The sequence below is a fragment of the Cyprinodon variegatus genome, unplaced genomic scaffold (genome assembly GCF_000732505.1).
Source record: "Cyprinodon variegatus isolate N-32 unplaced genomic scaffold, C_variegatus-1.0 Scaffold281, whole genome shotgun sequence".
NCBI classification, from domain to species: Eukaryota; Metazoa; Chordata; class Actinopteri; order Cyprinodontiformes; family Cyprinodontidae; genus Cyprinodon; species Cyprinodon variegatus.
The window spans coordinates 668,032-695,831 of NW_015150734.1; the positions used below are offsets into that span (position 1 = coordinate 668,032).

A 27,800-nucleotide genomic window follows, 5' to 3' on the forward strand; every position below is an offset into this window, starting at 1 on the left:
TCTGTCTCTTTTATGACTTCTTACTGACTTCTGTCTGTTTATGGGGTAGCAAGAAACTGCAGCTCTGTATAGTTCATAATGAGAGCTGTTGTGTGGAGAGCCTGGGGTAAAACACAACACACTGTTTTCTGAGCTGCACTAAAAATCTCCTTTTGACGAAGTGACATTGATTGACAGCTATGTACAGTTTTTATAGAAAAGATTTTGTCTTTGCCAAGCACGTTGACTTGTCACAGCAAGGAAAGTACACATTTATTACTAATGGCTAAATTTCATTGAGAGAAGTTTGTGCTTGCTACTGGGCATCAGATTGAACGGGGACAGGTGTAGATTTTCAGTTACCTAAGGCATAACAATTCTCACAGCTCAAGTAGAAACCAGCCAGAATTTTTCTGGGTTTTTCTTGTAGATATGTATTTTTTCTTAAATCAGAGTTTTGTGCATACAACAGACTTTCTTTCACCTTCTGCTAAAGCACTTTTAGGACATTTTCAGTTCTAAAGAAAAAAAACAATCCTCCAAAGCCTCCAAGATCGCTCCTATGTATGGAGAAAAAATGAAGTGGGATTTAAGCATTCCTAAACATTTTTGTTAACATATTAGTAGCCCTATGAGGGCTTATCTAAAACGTTTTTCTACAACAGGAAGCTTGCAAAGCATAACTATTGGTGAGTTCTGTACAGATCCTTACAAAAATGCTGCTGCACGAACCTTTCAAACAGTATTTTAGAGTATCTTTCCTAATACAACCACGAAAAGTAGCAAACAAGTATTACTTAGGAGAAAAACACATTTTACAAATAGAAATTAAAGAAGTGAAGAATGCCTTTGAAACCAACCTACTTTGCAATAATATGCCTAAAAATCTACAGTAGTGCTACCAACTAAATTCAGTGGTCACCTAAACACAGTCCACATAAATGTAATTTAATCATAGTATTAAAAAAGCATTTCTCCAGAGGCCACAGAACAGTGTTACAATCAGCATTATGTGAGACAAAGCGTACACATGAGACAGGTAGAGGAGTTAGGGAGAGGTTAGAAACAAAGATGGGTTATGAAATACTTTCAAATCAAATACCTTACAAACAATCCAAAAAAATCTATAATTCAAAATGGCATAAGAGCATAATATGACATCTTACAAGACATGACCTTTACTGACAAGCCAAGCAAAGAGAGCACTGATCTGCGAAGGAGACAAGAGCTGCAAAAAAGGGGGAATTATATTCTTAAAAGTTTTCCATGATACAGAGAACACAGCAAACATGAACAAGCATATTCTGTGCTCAATAGGTCATGATCTTGGAGCTGATGACTGGACTAATTATTAATTTCATTCACCTGTTTATTCACTGCTAATCTGATCCACCTGTTCCTGCCTCTATTTAAGGGGCTTGCTTCCAGTCATCATCTACAGATTATCTTCTTCTCCCTATCCAGTGGTGAGGATGTTTTTAGAGTTCCTTTGTGATTCTAATTTCATGATCCTAACCTGTTCTGCCTCTCAACCACTGAACCTGCCTGTTCCCTTCTGAATGGTTTGCTGGAAATATCTTTGGACTCCTTGACCTGTGAACCTGTGCTGATCTGTTTGCCTGACCTGGCTTTGGACTCCTGCTGGTTCTCCGTTCTCTGGGACACTCTGGGTGGTGCTTGCCGTATCTTATTGGCAGCCCATTGGCTGGACCCTACCTTGTTTTCTGGCTATGGACTGAACTGTTAAACCAGATAAGTGATTCACACGGATAATCATCCTCTGTCAGATTGTCATGGTCACTAAACTGTGTTCGTCTCCTACAGAGGTTACTGCCTTAGACGCTCAAGCCACTGCAGATCCACAGATCAGCCTATTTTTAATAACCATTTTTTGAAGTAATCCTACTGTCTGTCTTGCCTGAATTCTGGGTCCTACTTTCTGAGCCTTGACATAGCAATGTTTCATTTTATATCCAACATAAAAGTGATATTCCACATTAGTCACAGAAGCTTACAACTTTAACTGGAGCAAAAAAATAAATAAATTTACAAACAATTTACTCATGGGGTCAAATGGATATCTATGCCATGCTTTCAAAATATCCTTTTATTTTTGTAATTAAAAAAATCCTGTATGCTGAATGAATTCATTTGTTTCTAACATTGGGCTGTGAATAAGGTTACACGATGCTCCTATTTCAATGATACACCTTAACAGTGAAAATCTCAAAATAGCTAAAGAAACATTGCCTGGGTGAGAAAGCCTTTTTTTTTTATTGAAAGAAGAGGTTGGGTTACATATCCACTGTCATGTCATCTTCAAGACAATCCAGAGTTTCTCACAAGAAAGAGACTACTACAACCTGTACTTGAACCTGAAAACACATTTAACTCTTCGTTGGTTTCACAGTGCCAAGAGATTAGAGAATAAAGTCCATAACAAAAATGTCCAGGTCTTTCTTTACTCAGTGATATGATGGATGAATAGCCACAATTAATCTATCGATGGGTCACTTACTCCATCTAATTCTCAGCATTACATAACAACTCGTAGAATCTTTGTTATCAATGCCACTCTTACTCCAAATGTGGTGTTAGGTATGAATACCACTGCAACAACAGAAGTTTGATAGATGAATGCTGACAGTCTGTGTCTGTCAGAGGGCTGATCTCAGTCCCTTGGAGTGAATCTCAAGCAGTGTCAGCATGGCCCTGGTTAGTCCACTGAACAATCACGCAGTTCGCCTGCAGAAAAAAACTCTAATTTCCAGCAGAACAGCATATGCACACCAAGATGTGGGTCAAACGCAGGAGGCTTGTACACACATCCACTTATCCGTGTGAAAAGACAGCAACGATAAAACACCTGGAGCAACATTTCAACCCACTTGATATCCAATTCTACTGAGATCCCCTGGTCATTAAATATATGAAAAACACCAAGCATGGGAAAACAGAAAGAGAATGAGGGGAATATGAGGAATGCACAACATAGGGTGAGTCATTATCGCAGGAAGTAAAAACCCAACTAAACTCCACATTGAATAATAGTTAGATTTTTGCAGTATTACAATGCTGGGAATACCACTCATACAGTGGTAGTGAAAATCAATGCAAGAGTCACTCTATCTGGGTCCCTTGAGGGCTAATCAAGCCTTTATAGGTGGTTCCTGACTTGTAGCTCTACATTGTTTTGGAGTAAATTTTTAAACCCTTTCACTCAGTCCAGAAGCAATAGTGTATTCCCACATGAAACACGTTGCCCCACAAGCACCTCATTTAAACTGCTGTTCCAGCAATGGGCCACCTCTCTCTGTCTAACTTTTGGATTTCAATTGTTCAACTTAAGCTAGGTTAAAGAAATGTACCAACAGTCAGGAGAGTTCTTTCACAGCTGTTTGAGATCCAGCACATGTAGACAAATGCCCCAAATGTATGAACCAGATAATAAGCAACCCCCCCGGGGTGTAATACGACACTTAATGCACTTCACAATGCAATTCGTCTTTAACACTAGTCTAGATTTGAAAATCTAGTCCAATGCCATTTCTGGTCATGAAATCTAATTTTATTCTTTCACTTTGGATTCTAAAACAGTTTTAGGCTCAATATGTATGTCTGAAGACATGTATCTTTTGTTGGATAAAAACTCATTAACTCTATGAAAATTTACTTTTTAAATTCCAATCTTAATCCATTTAAAAAATAACAAACAACTACTCAGCAAGGAATAATTTTTTGCTTCACAAAGAGCATCCAGTCACAGTCCAGGTAAGGAACACAAAAATACATTTGTCCACAACCATAATAATAGTTGTGGACAAATGTATTTGTGGAAAAATGTATTTGTACAGATAATGCTGTGTTGAATATAATGCCTCAAAATGAATTAAATTACACAATATGGTGGAAAGAAGTAATTTTTTAAGTTTAGGCACGACAGGGATTTTTTTTTCCTCACCAAAATTCTTCTGCTTTTTATTTATTTATGTTTTTTTTCTTGACACTGTTTAAGTCCGCAGTTCTTATTGTAGAGATTTATAAAACTAGATTTGTTTTATCAGCCTCTGCTTTTTAGAAAACATTCTCACATGATACCAACAATAAGCATTATCTTATCAACCTCTACCTCAATGATGATTTAATGATATAAACTTTTATCTTGTTTCAATAAAAGGTAAACATCCTTATTTTCTCATAGATGGTCAGATATGAGAGGGAGACTGAATTCCCTCCTCCTGCCTAATGCATGCACCCGAAGCAAGAGGTGCAGTTTCTGTTGGGGACAATTGAGGATAACATATAATTAAAGTTATCCATCTGTACATGTAACAGAAACCTATATATTTTATCTGATCATCCACACAACAAATACAATTAGAAATTCCATTAATGTTTCAAATAGAGCTGCTAAATGTTAACTCAGATAACCAATCATCATCATGTAGATTCTATGCAGTCTAACCAACTAAAGCCCCTTTCACACCTTGATTTAAACAGCATACCTGATGTATGAAAAATGGAAAAAACGCTGGCATATGTTGGATATTTATGTGTACAACTTGTATAAGTTATGAGCATGTTCAAGCATACTGAAATACTTTGACATACGGAAAGTACGTGGAGATGTTTTGAGCATGCTAAAAATTTTGAGCATGCTCAAAGTTTCTTGACATATGCCAGGGTATGCTCATACATGCGGCATAAGTTACAGGTAAATTATCTGATCCTTGTCATACGTTAAGTGCAAGTTACTCATAAGTCGTGGCGTCTAGCTTATCCAAAACCAATGAGTAACTTGTGCGTAACGTATCAAAACTTATCTACAACGCACATCAACATATTTGACGCGTTCCAGACGACCGCTGGACGTGTTTCTAACGTACAGCTACTCTACAATGGCGTATTGGCAGCGTTTTGGTATAAAAGGGAGTTCACAGGAGTAAAGATCAGTTTACCTCCAGACTCCATCCCCATCATAGGGTGAGCGAGAAGGTGAGTGTGATGGATCGTCCCTGCGTTTCCGGCCCAACCAACAATCTTCCTAGCAGACATGATGCTGAATCTACTGCACCTGCAAACTTTCATTCTTTCTTTTTCTTTTACTTTTCATTATTATTTTTTGGTGGGGCTTGCACTAAACAGCAGCAAGGTTAATACCGCGATCAAAAGTGGAAAAAAATACATAGAAAGTTCAGCGTATGCCAGCATTCTGAAGATTCTGAGACGTCAGGCATACGCTGGCTAAAACAGCAAGGTGTGACAGGGCCCTAACAGGCAGAATCTGTCCCCTTATGACCACCATTTCCTCATTTGCATACTGAAGTAGAATTCCATAAATGACAGGCATAAATAGATAGGATAGAAGAAATTAACAAAGTAACAAAGCCAAAATGCGTGCTTAAGTGCCTTCTACAGTAGTAAGGACGCACAACCCTGCCCTTCAAAAAGTCTGTCCACCAAAATGTAAATAAATACAAGCAAAATAAATTAAATAATACATCTGAAAATAATAATGATATTTAATAAATAAGGTAATTATTATATAGATGAACAAATACATTAGCTAATTAAAAACATTTTTAAAATAAATTTCTCATTGTATGATTTGATAACTGCAAACACTTATTTATTTGATTTACGGTATGTTTATGCCTATGTATATATTGAGCGTGTATTTATTTATATGATTATTTTTATTATGTCAGCATTGGTCCTCTTATGATCTGCCTCACATATTTTCCTGCATATCTTTAATCATTTCTCTCTCAGTCAGACACATCAGTTAATTAGTAAATCCCATTCCCCTGTGTCCCTGTATTTTGCCCCATGTTTGCACCTGTTTTCTCCCTTATTTAAGCCTTCAGTTAGTTGCCAGTATTCATCAGTTGCTTGATTTTTATGCCCTAATGCTAATTTTCTTGTTCTGCTGCAGTTCATCCTCCCATTAAGTCATGAAACTCACCATGCTGCCTACAAGAGTCCTGCATTTTGCTGCTGACACTACCATGCATTTTTTTTTCTGCGAGACTGGCTGCGTAGAGGGTAAGACTACCAACCACTGCACATTGACAGGAGAGTTTGTCCCAGAAATTCCCTCAGCATAAACAAGCAAAGTAGTGAACTTCAATGTGTGGTTGCCGCTCTAACAACCTCAAAGAGGATCACAGTTTGACTTCATCTGTGTGTTTCCAGACAAATGTATGGTTTATCTTGTGATTCATAGATCTTACTTTAGATTTCCCTTAATTGGATGTGTTACTTCATTAGACTATCTCCCTTCCTGACTGATTTATGACGTTCTTCTCAAATTGCTGCGTAGGTCAGACCAAAATAGACCAGCAGTAAGGACTACAGAAGCACAGACGATTGTGTACAGTTTGACCAGCCTTATTATTTTCAATGTGATGTAATTTCTGCAACTTCATGCTGTCAGACTTTCTGTTGCTATTCTGTTATTGCTAACATGAATGAAACATCAAAAGCCTAAAGTGGGTCTTGGCCTTTTATGTCCAGATTGTGGAATGTTCTGGATTTTATAGACTGGCCTACATTGGCAAGTAGGATATCCAAAATTAAAGATGCATGAGGTATTAATTGCACACATGTATTAAAAAAATAATGTTCTTTGAGAAAAAAAAGTAAAACTATTATTTTGAAGTTGCTGCATTTCTCTAGGCAGCTAAATCAGCACCCCGCTGCTGTGTGCTCCATTTTTAAGGCACAGGGCAACAGAATGAGAAAGACTGAAACACTTTGAGGAGTTTTAGCTGTAATAGTGGACCTCAAAGAGCACCGCTATTTATCAATATCACTGTGGGTGATATTAACAGAGAAAAATATATTTAAGTTTTTTATGTTTTTTTCCAGATGTATTTCTTCCCACTTTGCTGTAAAACTATTTCAACTACTTGATTTTTGTTGTTTCATATTTTTTGTCTTTAATTTACCTATTTGACTTACCACTTACAATTTCTCTACTGTCGTACAATAAAGATGAATTCTATTTTTTTCTATTCTATTCTATTAAGATGAAACCCCCCTAAACAACTAGCAGACAGAACATGTTTGGAGCATTTAATATGACAAATTTCTATTGTAGGAAAGTAAGTAGTTTTGTTAACATGAGGCTTCCCTTTAAGGTCAACAAATGCTTTCGTTTTATTAGATGTTTTTTTATGTATGTTTTGCTATGTGTACAAAGAAATACTAGCTAATACTCCTTTAGCTTCAGTAAAGGTGAGTTTTATGTGTTTAAACATTAAAATTGTATTTTTGATTCATGGTAGCGCCTAATACATTTACATCAGTGAACAACTTCCTCTTTTAGCAACATTTGATCAAACTGACCAAAAAGCCATCTACCCCTTTTAATTTCCTCAAGTGTCTGTAAATTGCAAACCTTTTATAGGAGCAAAGAACACAACAGCCATGGTAGTTTAATGTGTAGACAAGTACAATAAAATGCAAAATCGTGCATAACCATTACAACAACCACTTTCCTCTGCATATGCATGGATTCAAATTCCCATGATGATAAAAAATGTCAATATGTCCAATGTTAAAGAGCCATTTAGCCTTTGTATAAAACTATGATCATAAAATACCATATATCCCAAGAAGTTATTGTATTCAGGCCTTAAAGCTAACAGCTTCTAATTGAGTGTTGCCATTTTATGATTTGATTCATTGGGACTGTAATTATACATTTGATTTTCAGATAATCAGTTGTAAGTCGCTAATCCATTTAAAGTATTCATAAAAGTCTGAGCAAACACCCATATGACTCATTGATTTGATTTAATTAAAGAGGAATTTACATGTCAATACCCGATTTCCTTTTTAGCCTTTTTACAATGATCTTAAACTTAATCATGTTAATTTGTAGTTAATGAATGTATAGTCAACCTATACTAAAAAAAATTCAAGTAAACACCGAAAACTGAATCTGCCATTTTTAAGTTAAAATGTCTTTCAATGACCCCTGGTTGCTAGCAGAAAAAGATATGTCCAGTTTATTATTCCAACTTTTTCACAGCATCAGTAGTACCTTTTTATTTCAAATATCATTAACCCTTTATAGGGCACTCAGTGAAATTCTTAGAAAATCAAAATTTCAAGCTAATAGTGTTACTGGAATCCAGGACAAGACCTTACCACCTTCGTAACATTAAAAAAATATGGATATTTTGATGGCAAAAATAAATGTCAATATAATAACAAGAAACGCCAACTTGCCTGAACATATTAAGAAAAATAACAAAAGTGCTTCTATAAGAAATTAATAAAAAACACTGAGAGTGAAACACATTTTTTGTACAACATAACCTTTAGAGGCATTAATGCTGAAACTGGCACTTACATTTTTTACTTTATAAACCTAAATATAAGTGTTAACTAGTCTTACTAACTTTTTAACTTTTCAATTAGCTTTTTAACCTGTTTTTCTTGACTTGTTAACTTTTTTTAGTAGGCAATATATCATTCATGGGCTCATGTAATTGGTCAAATACCAAAATAAGATGTACAGCCATGTAGCAGTATCTTTGCTGAATGGCTGGATATAGATCTTGTACTGCTAGACCTCACTGTGCTGCTAGAGGGATGGGGGGACTCCATTTGTAAGGGGTAAGCAAGTAATCAAAAACTGTAACTTGCCCTATAAAGGGTTAAAGGTCTGTATGAAGTTTACATGTCTTTTCTTTGTATCCATCTGTGGTGCAGTTGCTCTTATTTAGAGGTGGATATTGACTGGTTATATCTACACTTATTTACTCCTTGAGTAAAATTTCTGATCACGTATATACAGCAAATATATCATTTTGGGGGAGGCTCTTTTCCTGTCCTAAATTATATAATATTCTCATTTTAAAGATAAGATTTATAAGATTTATGCTAAAAATCAGTGATTAAGAAAAATGTTTCTTCTGCGTGACATTTACTGCTGCATCATTTTTTATGTTTATTAGTCTTTAAACTAGTAGAACGTTCACATAAAGTCTGTTTGACTTCATCATTTCCAGACAATAAATTCAATGGTATGTTTAGAACTTTATTTTTTTCGTTTTCTATTATTTTACCTCGTTTTCTATTTTTTTTTTTTTTTTTTTTTTTAGAAAAAAATATAGAAAACGAGACATCCTCCTATTAAACTTGGGCTACAATAAAACTTACAGGGATACATCAGGATGATGTTTGCTGTTCTCAGCTTGGCCTTTAACTCCTTCAGATCCAGCCAGCTTAGGCAGTCTGCATGGCCCGATTTCAATCTTTTCAACCCCCTCAAAAATTTGATTTCAGCCACTTTCATGTCTGGCACTAAATCAGATATATATCCAATAGTTGTCAAATCGCCTGCTGTCTGAGAGATCTACTCAAGAAGTCTCCTTCAAAGGGTTTCAAAGGGCTGAGACAATTCAGCCTAGCTAGGACACTCTGTTCACCAGCCTTCCTACTGGCAGACTCAAACCATTCAAGACTAATTCAGACTGACTTAAACAAAGCTTTTACCCAACTGCTGTGAAAACACTACTGAACAAACAATAATGCAGTAATCTCTACAACATTCCTTTATTAAACCGACCCAAAGTTGGGAAAGTGTCCCCAATGGGGGAAAAATGTATTTGCAGAGGGGGCATGTAAGAAAATTATTATTCAATCTATTAATGATAATAATAATTTATTATTATTGTTCAATTATCGTTTAAAAACAAAGTTAGAGCTCTGAGAAGGTTGAAAGTACCTGGTTCAACACCCACAGCCTACACCTTGGGTCTCTGAGCAAGACCCTTAACCCCACACTAATCCCCTGTCTCCGCACAATGGCAGCCCACTGCTACCCAAAGGGATGGTTTAAATGCAGAGATAAATTTCTCCTGTCTGAGATCAATAAAGTACAATTATTATTAAAATAATTGAATAAATCAACTTATTAGAATTTTTTATTTTAAAGAATTGTTAGCAATGGTAAAAACTGTAATAAAGTATTTAACATTGCTATCAGTTCTACAGTGGTATGAGCGGGGTTGAGAAATGTTCTGCAAAGAAAAAACAAAGTTGTGTCTGTCCGAAAACATTTCTAATTTGCTGTTCTAAACAACATATTTTGAATATATCTGACTGGCTTTGATGCTGCTAAAACAGATGCTGCTAAAGTAATGGTCATTATATCCTGTATAATGGCATTAATGTTTATTTGCCTTCTTTGACTGAGGAGCACAGAAAAATAATGTTTATTTTATATTTTACTGGATGAAAAAACATCTAGGAGTAAAATACAGGCAGATCCCTTTCCTTTTTAAATGGCAGCCTGAATCAAATTGTTTGGCTGCTTCTTTAACACTCCAGTATTCATGTCATGGAAAGTTTCTACTTCAAGTCTTTTTGCACTCTACTTTCTTTTTTGACCTTTTCAGTTGTTCATAACTGATGCTCAATTTTCTTGCATTTAGGACCAAGATGAGTTTCGTATTAACCCTAGGTAACCCTCTCATAGAGAAATTGGATCATTCAACAGCCGCTATGTTCTCTTTGTATTGTGTTAGAGCTGGCAGAATTAAAGATGTACACTTTGGATCTTCTCATGAAGCTAAACTGTGCTTCTTTTGTGGAGAAAATAACATCCATCTAACCTGTCTTTCAGATTTCTAAGCTTTTTTTTTAGTGAATGACACTAACAATTGTTATGAACACCATCAGCAGAATTATTTAAACTATCTTAGTGCAACATTTCAGTGATTACCCCTAAACACCAGGTCTCAACTGCAACTTTCAACAGGTCATAACAGCAGACTCTTTAAGCTATTTTCCGAAAAAGCCATATTAAAACTTTATAAGGCCTTTTCAACATGTACACTATCTAAACTGCTAATATTGTTATCAACTGACAAAAAAATCCATGGAAAATGATGTGAATGTGGATCAGTTCAGTCCATACACCAGACCATGAAAGTCTCATCAATAAAGCTTCCACGTATTTACTGTGGCTACTAAACATATTTATCTGAATCTCCACCTCACTCACTACCACATCTATTTCTGCCTCCGTTGTCTTGGTTGTGGTTCCCATGGTAACCACTGAATAACATTGATCAGCCGGTTTGTTTGAATAACCAATGAACTTCATTAGGTGCTTTGCATGGACATTTATGGTTGAGTGGGGGCCTGAAGAAATCTCAGATGTGCATCTGAAAGGGAAATTGCTTGGTTTTCTGCATTTTTTATTTATTTTTTAAGATTTATTCTTTTTTGGCACACTTTATATTCAGGTATTTGGCATACGTACACATACTTACGGTAGCTTGTTTGTGCATGCGGAACTGGATATACGTCCGGGACCCCCTAGATTTTACTTTGAAAAATAGTAAGCATACTAAACTACAATGTATAAATGGTTAATAATTTATATTCTAAGAAAATAAATGCATTTAATTCCTTTCTTTCGTATCACTTTATCACCTGATCTGTCCCAGAGTCCTATGCTACTTCTAGGAGCAAACGTTTTAACTTTAGATTTATACATAAATCTAGCCTTTTTGATTTTTTTTTTTTTATCCTCTCGTTTTAACTTCATGGTAGATAGTGCATAATCTAGAGAAGGAAACAACTTAAATGTAGATACACATATTGTAATTATATTCTGGCAGACTGCTCATCGGAGCGTATCTGATAAAAACGGTGAAAATGCATTTAACAGAGCGAATGTAAAAACGATAGACTTATCCCAGGAAAGTCATTAAATATAATTTTGAAGATGTAATTTCAGATTCTTTGGCGATTTAAGGATAGAAATAATTACTTTTAGTACCATATTATTTATGGCAACCTGGGTGAATATCTGTTTGAACATGCGCAAATATGTTGTTGGTACAGATCGGGCTTCCAGTACAAATTTGGTAGTGACAGTGAGTAAAGTCAACAGAACATATGGCGGAGAATTTAATTGGGAAATGCAGTGAAAAGAAAAAAAACAACAAATAAAAACACCTGGCCGTGGCAGGGTTGCCAGTCTGTTTATATTTCTGTACAAATAGTTCTAAAAGAAATTACATCTTAATAGATTTGGTACTGATTCTATCATTCAAAGAAATCTTGCACATGCCAACTGATAATTAATCAGTGCCTAGTAGACCAAGTAAAATTGATGAATGTTTAAATCAACATAAAGAACAAACTCAAAGGAAATCCTGAATGTAAACAGGACACAAGTTATTCTTTAACCACAATATGTAAATGATCAAGCAATGTTAAATTGGTAAATGTCTTGAGAAAATATGCCCCCGCTTAAAACTATGATCAGCACACTGAGCTTGTGTTTCATGGCAGAGCAGATCCATGTTTTAATGCTGCTTATGTCAAACTGTGATGCAACCAAACATAAAAAATGCCCAATTTTCAACAATTGCAGCTTCATTTTGTTGTCCTTTGTCAATGAAAGTGCCATTTAGTGTGGTGTGCTGCAGTTTCTCTGCTTCCAGTTGTCAGATCTGCAATCCTTTGTTATAATAAGTGGTTATTTGAGCTCTGATTGTGTTTCTGAAATGTCCAACCATTTCCCATCTGACATTTGACACAAACAATTAATGTCCATCTATGAACCTCCTGCAGTGGAAATACTTACTCTTTGCTGCAAACGTAGAGATGTTGTGAAGTCCGCTTTAACTCAAACAGTGTTCTTCACAAAGTATAGATTCCTAAATGCTTTGAATTGCAGCCATGTGATTAGCTAATTCCCTATACTGTATATGTTAGTGAGCTATTGAACAGGAGCAGCTAATGAGGTCTCTGATGGGAGCATATAGAAACAATTCAGTTCAATGAGACGTGAAACACTAATAAAGGTGACTGAAACAATAACAACCATCCATCTATTTTCTTATTGGCTAAAACCTGCATGATTGTGGGGGGCTGGTGCTTATCTCCTGCAGTCATTGGGAAAGAAGCAAGGTAAGCCCTAGATAGTTCTTTATTCCATCATAAGGCACAACAGAGGCACAAACCACAAACAGTCATGTACATATACTCTTAAAACAAATGGCACTTTGGAGAACCTAATTAACCTGACAGTCAGAAGGTACACCCAGGCACTCAGTCAGAAAGCTGAGTATCAGGATGTAGCCCACATATGCAAAAAAAAAAAAAGTTAAGTTCTATTCTAAGAAAAGCAAGGATTCTAGGACCTTCATTGTGCAACCTGCATGAGCCAAAAAAAAAAAAAAAAACACAAACAAAAAAACAGTATTACATACAAAAGATGCTGAGAGGAAAACCAAAGGCTGGGTAAATTTCTGTTTAAAACATTATTTGTTCTCCAAAAATTTTGTGATAATAGCGTTAGCATACAGATCTATTTATGTTAGTGTTTGGGGATTTAAATAAGCATCTGTGACAAACTATAGCCCAAAGTTGTAGTTTTTTTTTCCCCCAAAGTAACTGTCCCAATGCAAAGGTTTTCTCTTACTTCGGTGTCTTCCGAGTCAAAGTGAAGCAATGAACTAAGTTGATCTTTTCAGCTGTTATTGTCCATTATTTTAAAGCTTACAGTTAAAATTATTGACACAAAGAAGCAGAACACATGTAGACAAACAAACTCTGCCTAGAAACCGCACACCCAAACAAACAGAAAATAAGATAGACCACTTTTTTTTCTCCCCCCGGCCTAATACAAAATTACTATATTACAAACACACACAAAAACCTTCTCATTTCTTCAATCTCCTAACACTGCCTCACAGCACTTTGAAGGAATTGATGAGTAACTGTGCAAACGACCGATGTGGGATTATGGCTTGGCATAATCATTATTAGGATACTGTATAACAGTCAACATATGCATGCAAGGCTTTTGATAAGGTTCAATAAATACCTGAGCCTCTCTTTGAAACCACCTTTACACCCTTGGACAGGGTGAAGTACAGAAGGATCAGGAGAGGGCTGGGTGGTCTCATCTTCCTCCCCCGTCCTCAAAGCCTGAAAAGAGAAGAATGAATGAAAGTAGAGTGAGGAAGAGAGGAACCAGGAAAATGTACTTCTTATCAGTCACTTCCCTTATATGTGCTCAAGTCATTTTATACACAGCTGTAAAGATATTTTCACAACCACTTGTCAACACATGAACTAGAGCATTTGCCCAACACCGTTTTAACACTGCCCAGAGGGGTCTTTTATGTAACGATTTCCTTTCACCACTGCAATTGAGACAAGTGATCATTACATGGATATTTATCAAGGGAAACCATTTCCTGAAATGCTGACAAATCGATAAGGAAATGATTACATGTGTAAGAAACATAGCCTTTAATCACCGCTTTTATCAGAAAAAAAGACAAGCAAGGGGACACCTTACAAGGAAATTTCACATTATCAAGTTATGACTCACGAAAAATGTAGCAAATACAGTGCCTATTCTGCTGATCGACTCATCTTATATTAATTGACGGAGGTGGCTCATTTTCTACTCCTCATCTTCTCAGAGGAAATGACATAATCTAACATGGAGTAATTACCCTATAATAGCTGGCTCCTGAAATAGAGCTTGTGCTACTGAGTAAATAGGATGTTAAATGAAATAAGAATACACTTAAACTAGTAATTTATTGACATGTTATTACTTTTTAACATCAACCCCAATCTAAATGAATTGAACAAACACAGCTGTAAGGTCTGGTACAGGGGGAGTTTATCACTCATCTAAGCAAAACACCAGTTTAAAAAAAAAAAAAAGGATTCAAAATCTGGAACTGGTAGGAGGCAAGATATTAATCAAAAACTCTTAGGAGATAAATCAGCTGATAGGCTTCAGAACGCATGAACCTTATTCCTCACAGGAAATTTCCAGGACAGTTTTTCAGCACTATTCATCCGATTACAAATTGTGTTTGATGCATGAAGAGACACCACAGCAAAAAGCCAAATGAGGGTCAAAAATATAGAAATAGATAGCCTAGGTCATCAGGCATGGGTCCAGCTGAAGGCGGAGGCTAAAATTCATTGTTCATGTTCAGAGAGCAGTGATAAATGAGGAGTCCAACAGGAAAAAAGGCAGACTAACAAAATCCAAAAGGCAGAATCAAGGTCATACACATCAGATCCAAAATTGTCAAGGAAATAATTCTGGACATCTAAATAGAGAACTGCTATCAATAATCTGACAAGGTGTCTGTGGCTGGAAAGAGGTTAAATAGATCAGAACACAGGCAAAGGCATTACAGCAATGAGTAGGCACAGATGGGCTGAAGAAACTAATTGCTTGACATGCGGGCAGGCACTTCCATACTGTTTTTTTAGTGTCATATAACCAAGAAGAGTACTTTAATTTGTTCTAAATATTATTTTAAAGTAAGGTCATATATAAAAAAAAAAATATTACATAACATCAAAGCAGATATCATTAAATACTTCCCTAATCCTTTTATAAGTCTTCTAAAGGAAATGATGTACCTAAAATAAGCCATTTTAATGTCAACAGCAAATTTTAACAAAAAAATGTATCAAAAAAAATCCACTGGACTGTGTTTCTAAGTTTAAAGATGTTTTGCTTGCCATCCAGGACATTTTTATATTTAAAATGTCAGAAAGAGGGTTGAGTTTGAGGCTTTATTGAATGGACCAAAAACAAAGCCTTGTTTTGGCTTAGAAAACATGCAAATTGAACCAGATGAACCGGGTTGCCCCTAGGAATGGACAGTCCATCGGGCAGTCGGACCTGTTCATTCGGGTTCAACTGTTCCAAAGTCTGTCTCTGTTATAACTAGAAAAGCCGACAAAGAGCGCTGACCTCTACTAAGCAGCGTATTTTATCACCAAATTGTGACTTATAGCTATAGCTAAAACTCGCACATAAAATTTAAGTGATTTGTTCCTTGACATGAGGCACATCTCTAGTAAAATATACCCATAAAATAAATGTTCAATTTCTTGTGTTTTTCTCTTCAGTAAAATACCTCAGGACCTTTTGAATCCCAACCTGAGGCTGTCAATGGTCACCTCTGTCACCTTCTAGTTTAGTGGGAAATTGCTTGTTTCACCAAATATCCCTATTTCACAATATTAGAGAATCTTTTTAAAATTTCGGTATCCAGATTATGATCTGGATCATCGCCAAAATCTAATGGATTGTTGCTTGGCATGAGGGATGCCTCTGACAAAAATTAAATTAAAATTTGTCCATATTTTTCAAAGTTACACTGATAGTGCTGCACACAGACAGACAGAAAGACAGACAGACCAACATATAAACTCTCCCGAAAACCCTAGAAAATCATTTTGAGTGCAGACCTCTACCAAGCAATTTTTTGTCCAAAAGATAACAAGCAATACCTTTCAAGCAGTCAATGTGTCATTTCCTTGCAAGTTTTATATATAGCATCATTATGTACATGATTATTATTGTTAGATCTAAAAAAAATAAAGCAGCCATAGTGTGTTTTATGTAACGTTATGGTCTGGGTGCACAGTGGACTTTTAGAGTTTCTCTGCTTCCTGGACTAAATCATGATCTTTTTAGACATTTTGCACACAGATAATTTAAAACAATCTGGTCTTCTGCTCATACATTAATATTAAGATTTTCTTTGCTGTCTGACAGAGGAAAAATTCAACACAATCACAATTGCAAAGAAAAGATTTATTTATTTAATAGGGAAACGTGTGTTCATAAAACATAAACACTGCCGCATTTATAGCCACAAATAATGGGCATGTTAGATACATTCCTGCTTAAGTGTTCAGGAATACGAATAATCAAAACCGGATCAGATATTCTCTTTGAGTTCACTTTAGGGAAAATAAAGAAGAAAAAAAAACAGACCAAAACGGAAATTTTAATTAGTAAACTAGAAGGGAAGAAAATGGAGTCCTAGCCTTTGAGGGCTGAAAGTAGGAGAGAGTAAAGTCACAGGGGACCTTGGAATGTGCAGAAAACCACGTGCTCTCTAGATTTGCATAGCTGATGAAAAGATCCTGTCTCTGTGTGTGTTGCTGAGGTACTCACAGCTCTCCAGTTTAAAAGGACACTTTTCACTCCTGGCTAATCATGGTGGGCTAGGAAACAACGTTTGGCATTGGCATTCTGCTAAATGCTGCAGCTCATGGATTTGTTTGTCTGTGCAAAGCAAAACAGGCCTAAATTTCTGGCAATGAATTTGTGAAGGATGCTTCTTATTACTCATCTGAAAGATTCAAATTTATGCACACACAAATAGCTCACATCCATCTCTTTCACCATCCTAAATATTGTTGACACATCTGTAACTGATCATGTTTTGTGTTTCAAAACAATAGGGAACGAAAAACAAAATGTAATAGAAACCTAAATTCCAAAAATAAAATAATACTTTTTCAATTAAAAAATGTAGGACGATTGACAGGAAAGATGTTGCAGGATCATAGTCAAGATCTTACATTTATCTCTTCTGGGAGAAAAGTTGTTTCTTCTTAATGGGCTCCCTATTGGTCATGGTTACCCTAAACACAGCGGTAACATGGTTATTAAACCAGACATTGGTGCTCCAGTCTTGCTTTAAAAATAAATCTGCATAAAACTCAGAGAAAAGAAGACAGAAGTATTAAATACACTAGATTTACTGATGGAAGTTTTTGCTGACGTTTTACTTGATAGGTCACAGTGGACCAACAATAATGGCAAAATCATTTCCGGCTGTGGGAACTCTACACTCTCTAGAAGCTTAGGATCTGTGCCTCTTGACTCTCCCTCCACAGACTTTGAGACCATTATCCTTTCAATTTTATAAAAATGTTTCAGATACAATTTTCTATAAAAAGCCAGCTTTACTAGCAATGACCTTTTGTGATTTGAGCCCCTTGCCACTTTTATGACGGTAACCTTTCCCTTGTCTATGTAGATCATAACACGGCCATAACATCACATTTCTAAAACAATCATTATATTTTATTTCCCTTATGTAATATTGATAATGCATTTTTTTTTTTTTTTGGAGGAACTGAATTTGAGGTTTTCTTTAAAATAATTGAAATATTTCAAATTTACAGAAAGAACAACTTAACATATATCAACATATCTGTAAAATCTACAAAGTTACATTTCTTTTATCTTCTGAATTAAATTACTGACCTGGTTTATTTTTGAATTATAGTCTAACTGATTGAGATATGGAACCAAATTTATCGGCTTAATGCCCTTCCCCCACTACTGATGTATCGTTCCATCAATGGAGTCTTGGGTAAATGCCTATCAGGACACCCAATTCTAGTTTGTAAAGATGTAGAGAGGTTTGTGACAAAACAAAACATAATAATGATCTGGAATGAAATGGACAAATGAAAAAAAAGGTAGTGTTCAATTAAGGTACAAACCATGTCCTTAGCTTTTTTTTTTTTTTTTTTAAGTAGTTTGCTCTTTATTTTTGTTGCAGTGCTGAAAAAATTCAAACTATATAACCTCTAACTAATGTAGTTAACACACTTGAATGACTGATAAATTAAATGTCTGCAAATGATTGTTAGTGATTTCCCTGTCCACCCCATCATTTTTGCAACCGGGACCTTTTAAGTAGCCATTACTTTAGCTACTTTAAAGTTAAAATGTGTAACGATAAGATGTTAGTCAAAGCACTCTGATCCAATTCAAAAGGATTGGAGTTAAAGTGTAATTTAACCTGGAGGTGTAGTTTATGCTGATTTACAATCTGAACTGCATGCTGGGATCAAGTTATTCTAAAAGCAGTAAGCTTGACTGAGTATGTAGAGTATTACCACTCACATCAACAGATATATTTCCACATTGAGTGGATAGATAATCTCACTGGATTTTATCAGAATATAGTAATTGGCATGTTAACCTTTTGCCTTATTAATCTGAACCCTTTGGTTAGGTTTGAGTGGTGTTCTAGGCTCAAATAACTGCCTTTTAATGCCTTCCCAAACTCACTGTACAAAGAGAGCACTGTGTGATTCATAGGACCACTGCAAACCCCAACTCCCACCTTGTCCATCCACATCTCTTGACTCCTCACTTTCCTCAAGATGTCCCACAATTTCACCAATGTACTTGGTGCTGAAAGAAATAGTTTTAAAAGCAGGAATCATCTGAGCATCAGGCTCTCTGAAAAGGAGTGCTTCTAAATGTACGTGTTAGGAAAAGGCACTAAAACATGGTAAACAGCTGTTTTGGACTCCAGAAAGCAGCAGTTCTTACAAGTCATTGTTAACCCTCTTATCTCTCAACTTGATCATAGCTGGTGCTTTTAAGATTACATGGTAGTTGAATGGCAGGTAAATCAACTCTGCAAGGCTAAATGTTATAAAGCACGTTTAGCCAGTAGATTGTCCAGCTGGACTAGAATGCACTGAACATAAATATGATTTTGTCTTTCAGGTAAAATCTTTATAAATTCAAAACAAAAGTCACCTGTGGCAAAGAACTGCAGGTTTTTAAGATAGGACAGCTTCAGGGTACTGATAGATGAGTTTATGGGAATATAAAAAAAGAAATTAGCTAATTATTGTACAATCCTATTAATACATTACAGGCAGCTATGATCAAATTTATTAATTGCAACTGATTGAGAATACTCTAAGTATTAAATGATGAAAATAAAGAAAATACTTCTAATAAAAAGATGTGTATGAAGATTCCAGTAAAAAAATAAAATAAAAAAAAAACCTTAGTGAAATATGAAATAAATCATAAAGGATGCAGAAAAGTCTTTTCTTTCTAGATAATGAGCAATAAAAGTAAGCAAAGTTCACAAAAACATTTTTTATAGCTACTTATTGACTTTCACTGGAAGCAAAAGTTAACCTCATTGTTTAAATGACAAATTGAGCAGCTCAGTAGCTTAGCTGTAGTAAATAGAGCTAGAGCTGCACCCTGGTCAACGATATTTTTTATCCACACGCCATACTATAGCTAGATTCTAAAAAGATTATTTATCTGCATTAGCATGCAGAAAGAAGTAAATGTGCTGCTTTTATTTTGATTCTGTCTGTGTAGTTCTCCTCCAAAAAGGTAGAAGTAACCAGTAAGTAGAGACATTGGGACTTCATACACAAGTGTGGCTTTCTTCATAACAGGTGACATTTTAGCAATGCAACACTTAAAACCTGATGCATTTACATTTGACCTGAAAATAGGATCTGAACACTGCTTCTCTACCACTATATTCATTAAACTGACTTTCTAATGTCTTCTTGTTTTACTCAACTCATTTAAAACTCTATCCCTATTTTATATCAATTCCTATTTATGGTTTTACATAAGTAGAATAGAACATAAGTAGAATGAAATAACAGTCAGGAGGTATTATTATTTAGTAAAGATAATATTTTAGGTTGAATTTATTATTTTTATGTTTGTAGTGTAACTACTATGAACAAGCAAAGGGTATGAGTAACCTTTGTTATCCTTTTTTATAAGGCAGGATGTCAGCATCTCTTCATTTTATATTCATTATTTTATTCGTTTATAAAATAATTTATAAATGAATGTATACATATTATCATTTATCAATTATAAATACAAATGTGTACAAGCTTTATTTATTTTACTAAAACTAAAATAAGTTTTCCTATTCGACCATAAACACCATGTGAAGATATTAATATACTTTATTTTCTCCTGTTTTGTAAGCACTTAGCTGACTGGTGATACCTGTATATCTATAACGATGTTGGGGATGTTGTTGCTACTTACCATTTACAATACAGTAATGTAAAGTTGTACATTTCATTTCCTTGGTGGCCAGCGTCCAGCATGTCTTAGATGTGTACATGCCTGAACAAAGCTGATTCAAATGGCTGAATTATATCCTGAGCATTTCATCAAGCTCTGTGCAGACCTGGTAATAAGCTATTAATTCCAATCAGATGCATTGAAGCAGGGAAACATCTAAAGCATGCAGGACACTGGCCCCTGAAGACTGAAATTGAACATCACTGTTGTAAGTTGTTTAAATATATAATAGGCCGGACTTGGAGAGGTTCAAAAGGCTTTTAAAGGGAAATTAGACTGTTAAATAGATCTTATACGTTTTTAACATCCATTTATATGTCCCTTCAAGTATATTATAGAATGGGAAATATTAGATTTATAGTAGAATTTGCTATAAGTTAGAAAAAATGTTTAGGCTTCATTTTTTTGACTGCAGTGGTCGTCAAACTGTATTTGGTTGTATAGAGTTAGAGCAAAATAAATGCTTACAATAAAAACATAACAACTAAAAACTAGTCAGATTTACTCCTGAAGATTATGCTGATAGTGCTCTTTCAAGTTTCCCAAATTGCTAAAAAAAATTTCTTACAATGATACCTTATGCATGTCATGGTTTTGGTTCTATTCAGGTTTTATCTCTGAGTTTTCATTGGTCTTATTTCCATTTTCCTCTTCTAGTTTTTTATTGTATATAAGTTATTTAGATATTTCTTGTTTGCCCTCTTGTGCCAGCTTCTTTTCGCTAGCTCCCTTCTTGCCTTCTCTTTTCACACCTGCTCCCAATCTGCTAATTAGCCTGATCTTTGTTTCTCTCTCCCATTTATTCTCCTCCTGTTCAGTCACTCTTTGTTGGTTTGTCATCATTTCTTAGTCCCCTTTTATAAGTATTCCTGGTTTTCAACTTTTGTGGATTTTGTGGATTTATGTTTGGGATTTTTGCTTCTGTTGAACTTTTTGGTTAATTAAATATTGAGGAAACCGCTTCTGCTTTTTGTGTCTGCATCTGGGTCTTGCCAAACATCCTCCTCCCCTTGACAATGTTCTGATGATGAGATTGAACTTTAACATGGCTTTGAATCATGGTTTTATTTTAACCTTTTCTGTTAAACAACTAGCTAAAGTGTTTTCCTAATCCTCCTGATTTAAGATAATTAAGTGCAAATTTTAGTTCAGGAGCACAAAGTCAAACTTTTAATTGAACCAGGAGTTAGTAAATATGCAATTTCTATGTTATTAGCTTTGCATAAAATGGAAAACGTAACTGTTAAAACATTTTTATTAATGTATTTTCCTTGTAGATCTCAATGTCTATTGTTTAAGATGTTTTAAAATAGTAAAGATGAATTTTGTAGCAGTTTACCTTGAGAAATTAAGTAAGTTGCAATGTTTGATCAATTAAATTGATCTAAAGAGCCGCAAGGAAAAAAAAAAAAAAACTAACTCCAAGGCATGCAGAAAATATTCACAGCAAAAAAGATCTACTTTGGTTAAAACAGTGATAATTGTTTATTGACAACCAATTTAAAATGGAAAAACAAATGCAGAGTAAACACAGAGAGAATTGCATTTTTTGATGTACTTAAAATCTGTAAAAACATAAAAAAGGAACCAAATTCTATTAAGAAATGTATAATTTTAATAAAATGCAGATAAAATGAGACAGACCTAAAGAAATAAAAATGCAATAAATTATGTCACCATGAATTTAGATTTAAGCACCACATACTACCAAACAACCTTTTTCAAAAGATCAGAGGGTTCTTGATGGCTAAAGTAAAATCACATAGAATGAAAAGGTTGGGTTGAAGCTTTTCAACAAATCAACCAATTTAGATCCTTTCGAGCAGGCTGTCTGATCAGGAAGTTGTTAATACTGGTGCCTCAAGGCAATAAAGTCTTTTCTGAATCCCTCCAAGAGCCTCTTCGTGGAGTCTGTATGTTTTCCACATGATGATAGGATTTTCCTCAGATTGTCCAATAGTGTTAATTAGAGAGTCTAAATTATCCACGGTTATGTGTGTGATTGGTTGTCTCAGAGGCAGCTGGGGAGCAGGACTATGTGGGGCAAAAAAGCTAAAAAAAAATGCATTTATGATATAATATAATATGCAAATATGCATATTAACAAATTCTCCATTAACTGATGTATGAAGATAAGTAACTTAAAAATAAACTACTACTCTAAGTAAACAGTACTTTGCACAGTGCTTTGCTGCAAACATTCCCACATAGACATAGCATTGCTTGTGTAGTTAACTGCGTGCCAAGCTCCTTCTCTGAGGCATCAGGGGCAGGTGTGTTTGAGAAGGCACATGGAGAGGCATGGCGTGATATCAACGATTCAACGATGCATGAAGCATGCACACATCATCACACACAGCAGCACCCATGCAGTTCGCCTGCTGCTTGTAAACCAGAAAATGAGGGGCATGGCCCAACCATGCCTGCTGAGTTCTTCTGACAAAGAGGCAGAGGCATGTACCTCCTGTTACAGTTGAATATGTGACTCTACCTGCAAGAAAATCTGTATCTTTTTCCAAACTTGATTACCACATTTTGCATTCTGTTAGGAGTGCATATTTCCTGCATGTTTTGAGCACCAGAGCCCATGTAACACATCCACTTTTTTCTTTCATCTCTCCAGGGAGGAAAGATTCACACTAGATTAAGTTTCAAGCCTGTTACAGTTGATACAGCATTCTGCAGTGCCACTTTGAGAAACTGAACGGGCACTTCAGCATTCTGCCATGCGAAGCAGTGGATGATTGATCATGTTATTTAGTGGGTTTAATCCAATTGGATTAAGTTGAAGCTAGGTCCTGCTGTATTCTTAGGTAAAACACATCTTCAAGATTTTACTCCTGACCTTGCCTGGACAAAAGCAATAATGTCTTTGAAATAGTAGTCGTGCCACTAGTCTGCCATTTGGAAGATAAAAACGGGCATTAAAAAATCTGTTCTGTGTTCTCATCTCATATTTGGTATTTGTATCACACAAAATTTCCTTTTTCTACAAAGGTTTGATTTTTGAACTATACCGTTAAAATATTACATAGTGTGTCCATATAAATGGATATCACAAGAAAGAGTGTTTATGTAACCAGACATACATAAGATTTGAGCGGTTATTTCAATCCTGCAGTATGAAATTTGGTATTTTTACTGTTTAAGGTAAGAAGCAAATTACTGATGTATTAACACAGCTGTAAATTTAACATATGGAATTATTTAATTAATATTGAACATGAAACGTATATTTAATGAAAGGATCTCAAGCTAACAGATATTCTAAGCTGTGTTCCAAGTTGGTGGTGGCTGGTGGCTTTTGGTAATTAGATTTCAGACCTTAACCTTCAGAGGCACATAAAGGAAGTTAGTAAAACCAGCCTTTTATCCCCTGAAGAATATCTCCAGGCTTAAAAGACTGATGTCAGAGCAGGAATAACCCATACATGCATTTATCTTTAGTAGAATTGATTACCGCAAAAGTGTCTTCATAGGTTTGCCTCAAAAGTCCACCAGACAGCTGCAGTCAGGCTCGGACTGGTAATCTGTGATATCGGGCATTTGGCCGGTGGGCTGGTCCTAATTTCAGCGTGCGAGTGCCGGCCCTCCTTAAATCATACCGGCCTCATCACTTACTCTCCGGCCGAAGCACCTCCCTGTGACAGTAAATAACTGAAGGAGCTCAAGAAGTTATACAATGTTAACTACCTACCTGATGCATGCAGTATATATAGCCCTTCCTTGTCATGCACATCCTTGTGATGGTTGGCATATGGTGTAATTTTCTATTTCTTCAAACTGTAACATCCTATTTCTTCAAACTGTAAAATCCTTGCAACAAACTAAATTATAATAAAACTAAAATTCTTTCTTTAAACCAAACTATGATGTTCCTCTTATATTTGGCGAATTTATGTTCAAATATTTTGGTTTATGAAAATTTCTTTGGGTGGAAATCGTGAGTCAGTAACGATGCTGTATGTGTGAGTGGGTGTCTGGCTGGCTTCATGCAGGTGTGGATGTTATGCAGCAGCAGTCACTGTTGCATCCGTGTTAAAAACCAAAACCAGTAAAACCGCATTATAGAAGTCTTGGTGATGCTTGAAGATAGATCGGTTAGTCTACAATGTGTACAGTATTTGTTTTGTTTTACAGTTGAGACGCACGCATTTGACTGTACTTCTATTTTTTGTTTTCCAGGGAGGGGGTTTCATAAGTGGGCCAGCGTAGATGGAAAGATGACGAAATTCGTTCTTAATCTGAGCCTGGCTGCAGCTGTTCTAAAACGCTGCTTCCCGCGTTCTCACTAGGTCTAAGAAAGTAGAGCACATCAGCCCAGTTCTGAAGTCCGTACATTGGTTCCCTGTAGCTCAGAGGATAGACTTTTAATTCCTTCTGTTAGTCTATAAATCACTGAATGTATCAGCAACTCAATACATAACAGATTTGTTATCAGTATATCAACAACTAGACCTCTAGACCTCTCAGGTCTTTCAATTCAAGCAGACTCTACACCCAGAACTTGAATCAAACAAGGAGAAGCAGCATTTAGTTCCTATGCTCCACTTATCTGGAACAAACTCACAGAAGGCTGTAAAAGAGCTGAAAGCCTGAGTTCTTTTAAGTCAAAGTTAAAACTGATTTGTTTAGAATTGCCTTTGACTGTTGAAGTTAAACTGTTAACTGTTTAAATTTGTGGTTCGATTATTTTATTTGCTTTACTACCTGCTTTTATCATGATTTATCTTAACTTGCTTTTATTCTGATTTTATTTTCCTTTCTATTTTATTGTTTCATTTATGTAAAGCACTTTCAAGCACCTTGTTTTTTTGTACTTCTTTTTGTGCTTTTGTACTTTCTTCTAGAAAGTATCATATTTTTTAAATACATCTCTAGAGGCCTTTTCCTACACAGGGTAACAGTTACAGCTGAAACCAGATATTTATATAATCTGTAAAAAAATCACCACTCATTCTTTTTTCTGATTGATACTAATACTTTCCTGTATTATATGATATAGGATTATGACATTTTGGTCAACTAATGCCAGATTAATAAAAGATTTGGACAAAGATGTGTTACTTTCTGCAAGTTAAGAATATGAACTACATTAGATTGCTACAATTGTAAGAAATGTGTGAACCCCCTGAAGAAAGAGATTTTTTTTGTTATTTTATTTATTATTTTGTACATTTCTGATACAGTGGGTTATTTGGAAGAACTGGACATAATGAACTGGATCATTTTGATGCAAGAAACAAACAAATTAGAAAATAAACCAGGAATGGAACTGTGATCCTCCATCATTCTACAGTAGTTCACATGTGGAGATAGTTGCATCTTGTGGCACATTTATCTGTTCAAGTCGTAGTGGCCTAGTACAGACACCATGTGAATGTTCAGCCAGTATACCATTCATAAAGGATACAGGTTCTGTATCCCAGACATTTTTTTTTTTTTTTTTGGATGAAAATTGTGTTCATCAACCCCAGAATAAAGGCAAGAGACCTTGTAAAAATGCTGACAAAAGGGTCAGCAAAAGAGTTCCATTATCCAGGGAGAAAAAAACTATTTCACAGTACCAACATGCACTGAAGTACCACACAGTGAGGGAGGATCCTTTGGTCTAAAGACAGCATAAAATACAGATTAGAGTTTGCCAATGGAATCAAGGACAGAGACCCCAAGTTTGTGATAATATGCTGTGGTCTAGAAAAACTAATTAATTAATTAGTTAAACTAATTAGGTTTTTAAATCACAAAATAGAGGCCTGCTCTCAGTTGCATGGAAAAGTTGTATCTCAACTGAAAGCCTAAGAAAACACTTTAAAACATCTCTTTTTATAGAAAACTTTACCAAAAACATACACCTATAAATGCCAGTCAGCCCAATCCAGATAAAAGTTTAGTATACACATGTTGACAAATTTGTTGGTACTCCTTAATTAATAAAAAAAATGAACTAACAACAAAAAATAACACACAATGGACACATACTGTACATTTATTGAATCGGACATAAGTAACAATAAATACAAGTAAAGACATTGTTTTTTCAACCATGCATCAACTGAACAAAAAACTTGTGACATAGGCCTGAACAAAATTGATGGTATCCTTAGAAAAAGACTTAAAAACAATGTGAGCAAAGGGGAATTTTAAATCAAGGTGAGTCCATGATTTAGTCTCTTAGGAGGTTAGTTACTATCATTCAGTGTTGCCGACTCAGCGACTTTGTTGCTATATTTAGCGACTTTTCAGACCCCTCCAGCGACTCTTTTTCAAAAAAGCGACTAGCAACAAATCTAGCAACTTTTCTGGTGTCTGCCGTGGGGCGCCTCCTCCGTCCCAACCCCGTTCTCCCGCTTCCACAGGAGTCCCTCTGAGCGCTCCAGTCAGAGCCACAGCATGTTTACCCTCAGTGTTCAGACTGCAAATGAACCACGCACATGCGTCGGGATTGACGGCGCAGGTTGATCAAGCTGGAGTCAGTAGTTGCTGAACCTGTCATAGAGAGCCTTGACCAAGATGATGATGACCCACTCTTTCTGTGAGCAGGCAAGCACAGCCTGTGTGTGTGGAGGGAAATCTTATTAGTTTTAAATTATAATAATAATTACCATTATTTGCTCACATTGTCATTGATTCTTTGTAGTCTTTTTGTGTTCCATCTAGATTGTTAATGTAAAAAAAAAAATGTATGGTTCAAAATGTTCATGTTTTACCATAATTTTTACTGTAGGCTCCTTAGTGGACCACGAGGGAAAAAAGAAAAAGTAAAAAAAAAGTTATAGTGTCTCTTTATGGTTACTTTTGCCGGTCCTAAGCCCAGGTAAAGGAGGAGGGTTAGTATTGTAATAAAATAAACATTAATTAAAAAAATAAAAAATAAAATAAAATAAATAAATAAATAAACATTAATGGACAGAAAAAGTAGCTCTATATATTCTGAGTGTTTTTACTCATTTTGTCTCTCTAACAACGTTATTTCTCCCACAGCATCAATAACGTGCACATCACATAATGTGGCCGATTATGCAAATTAGGCAATGACGTCATTCAGCGACTTCTAGCACAGCCAATAGCTACTTTCCTTACTGAGGAGTTGGCAACACTGCTTTCATTT

The 27,800-nt window shown here is 35.5% G+C and overlaps 1 protein-coding gene across 2 annotated transcripts in view; it reads right to left on the reverse strand.

The window, feature by feature from the left end:
* The window catches only part of il1rapl1 (interleukin 1 receptor accessory protein like 1), a 288,146-nt gene that overhangs the window by 214,825 nt on the left and 45,521 nt on the right, over positions 1-27,800 (reverse strand). For both annotated transcript variants that reach the window (XM_015383288.1, XM_015383289.1), the window contains exon 2: positions 13,844-13,947. In XM_015383288.1, coding sequence (XP_015238774.1) covers positions 13,844-13,925 — 82 coding nt within the window. In that variant the 5' untranslated portion in view covers positions 13,926-13,947. The remainder of the gene's footprint in view (positions 1-13,843; positions 13,948-27,800) is intronic.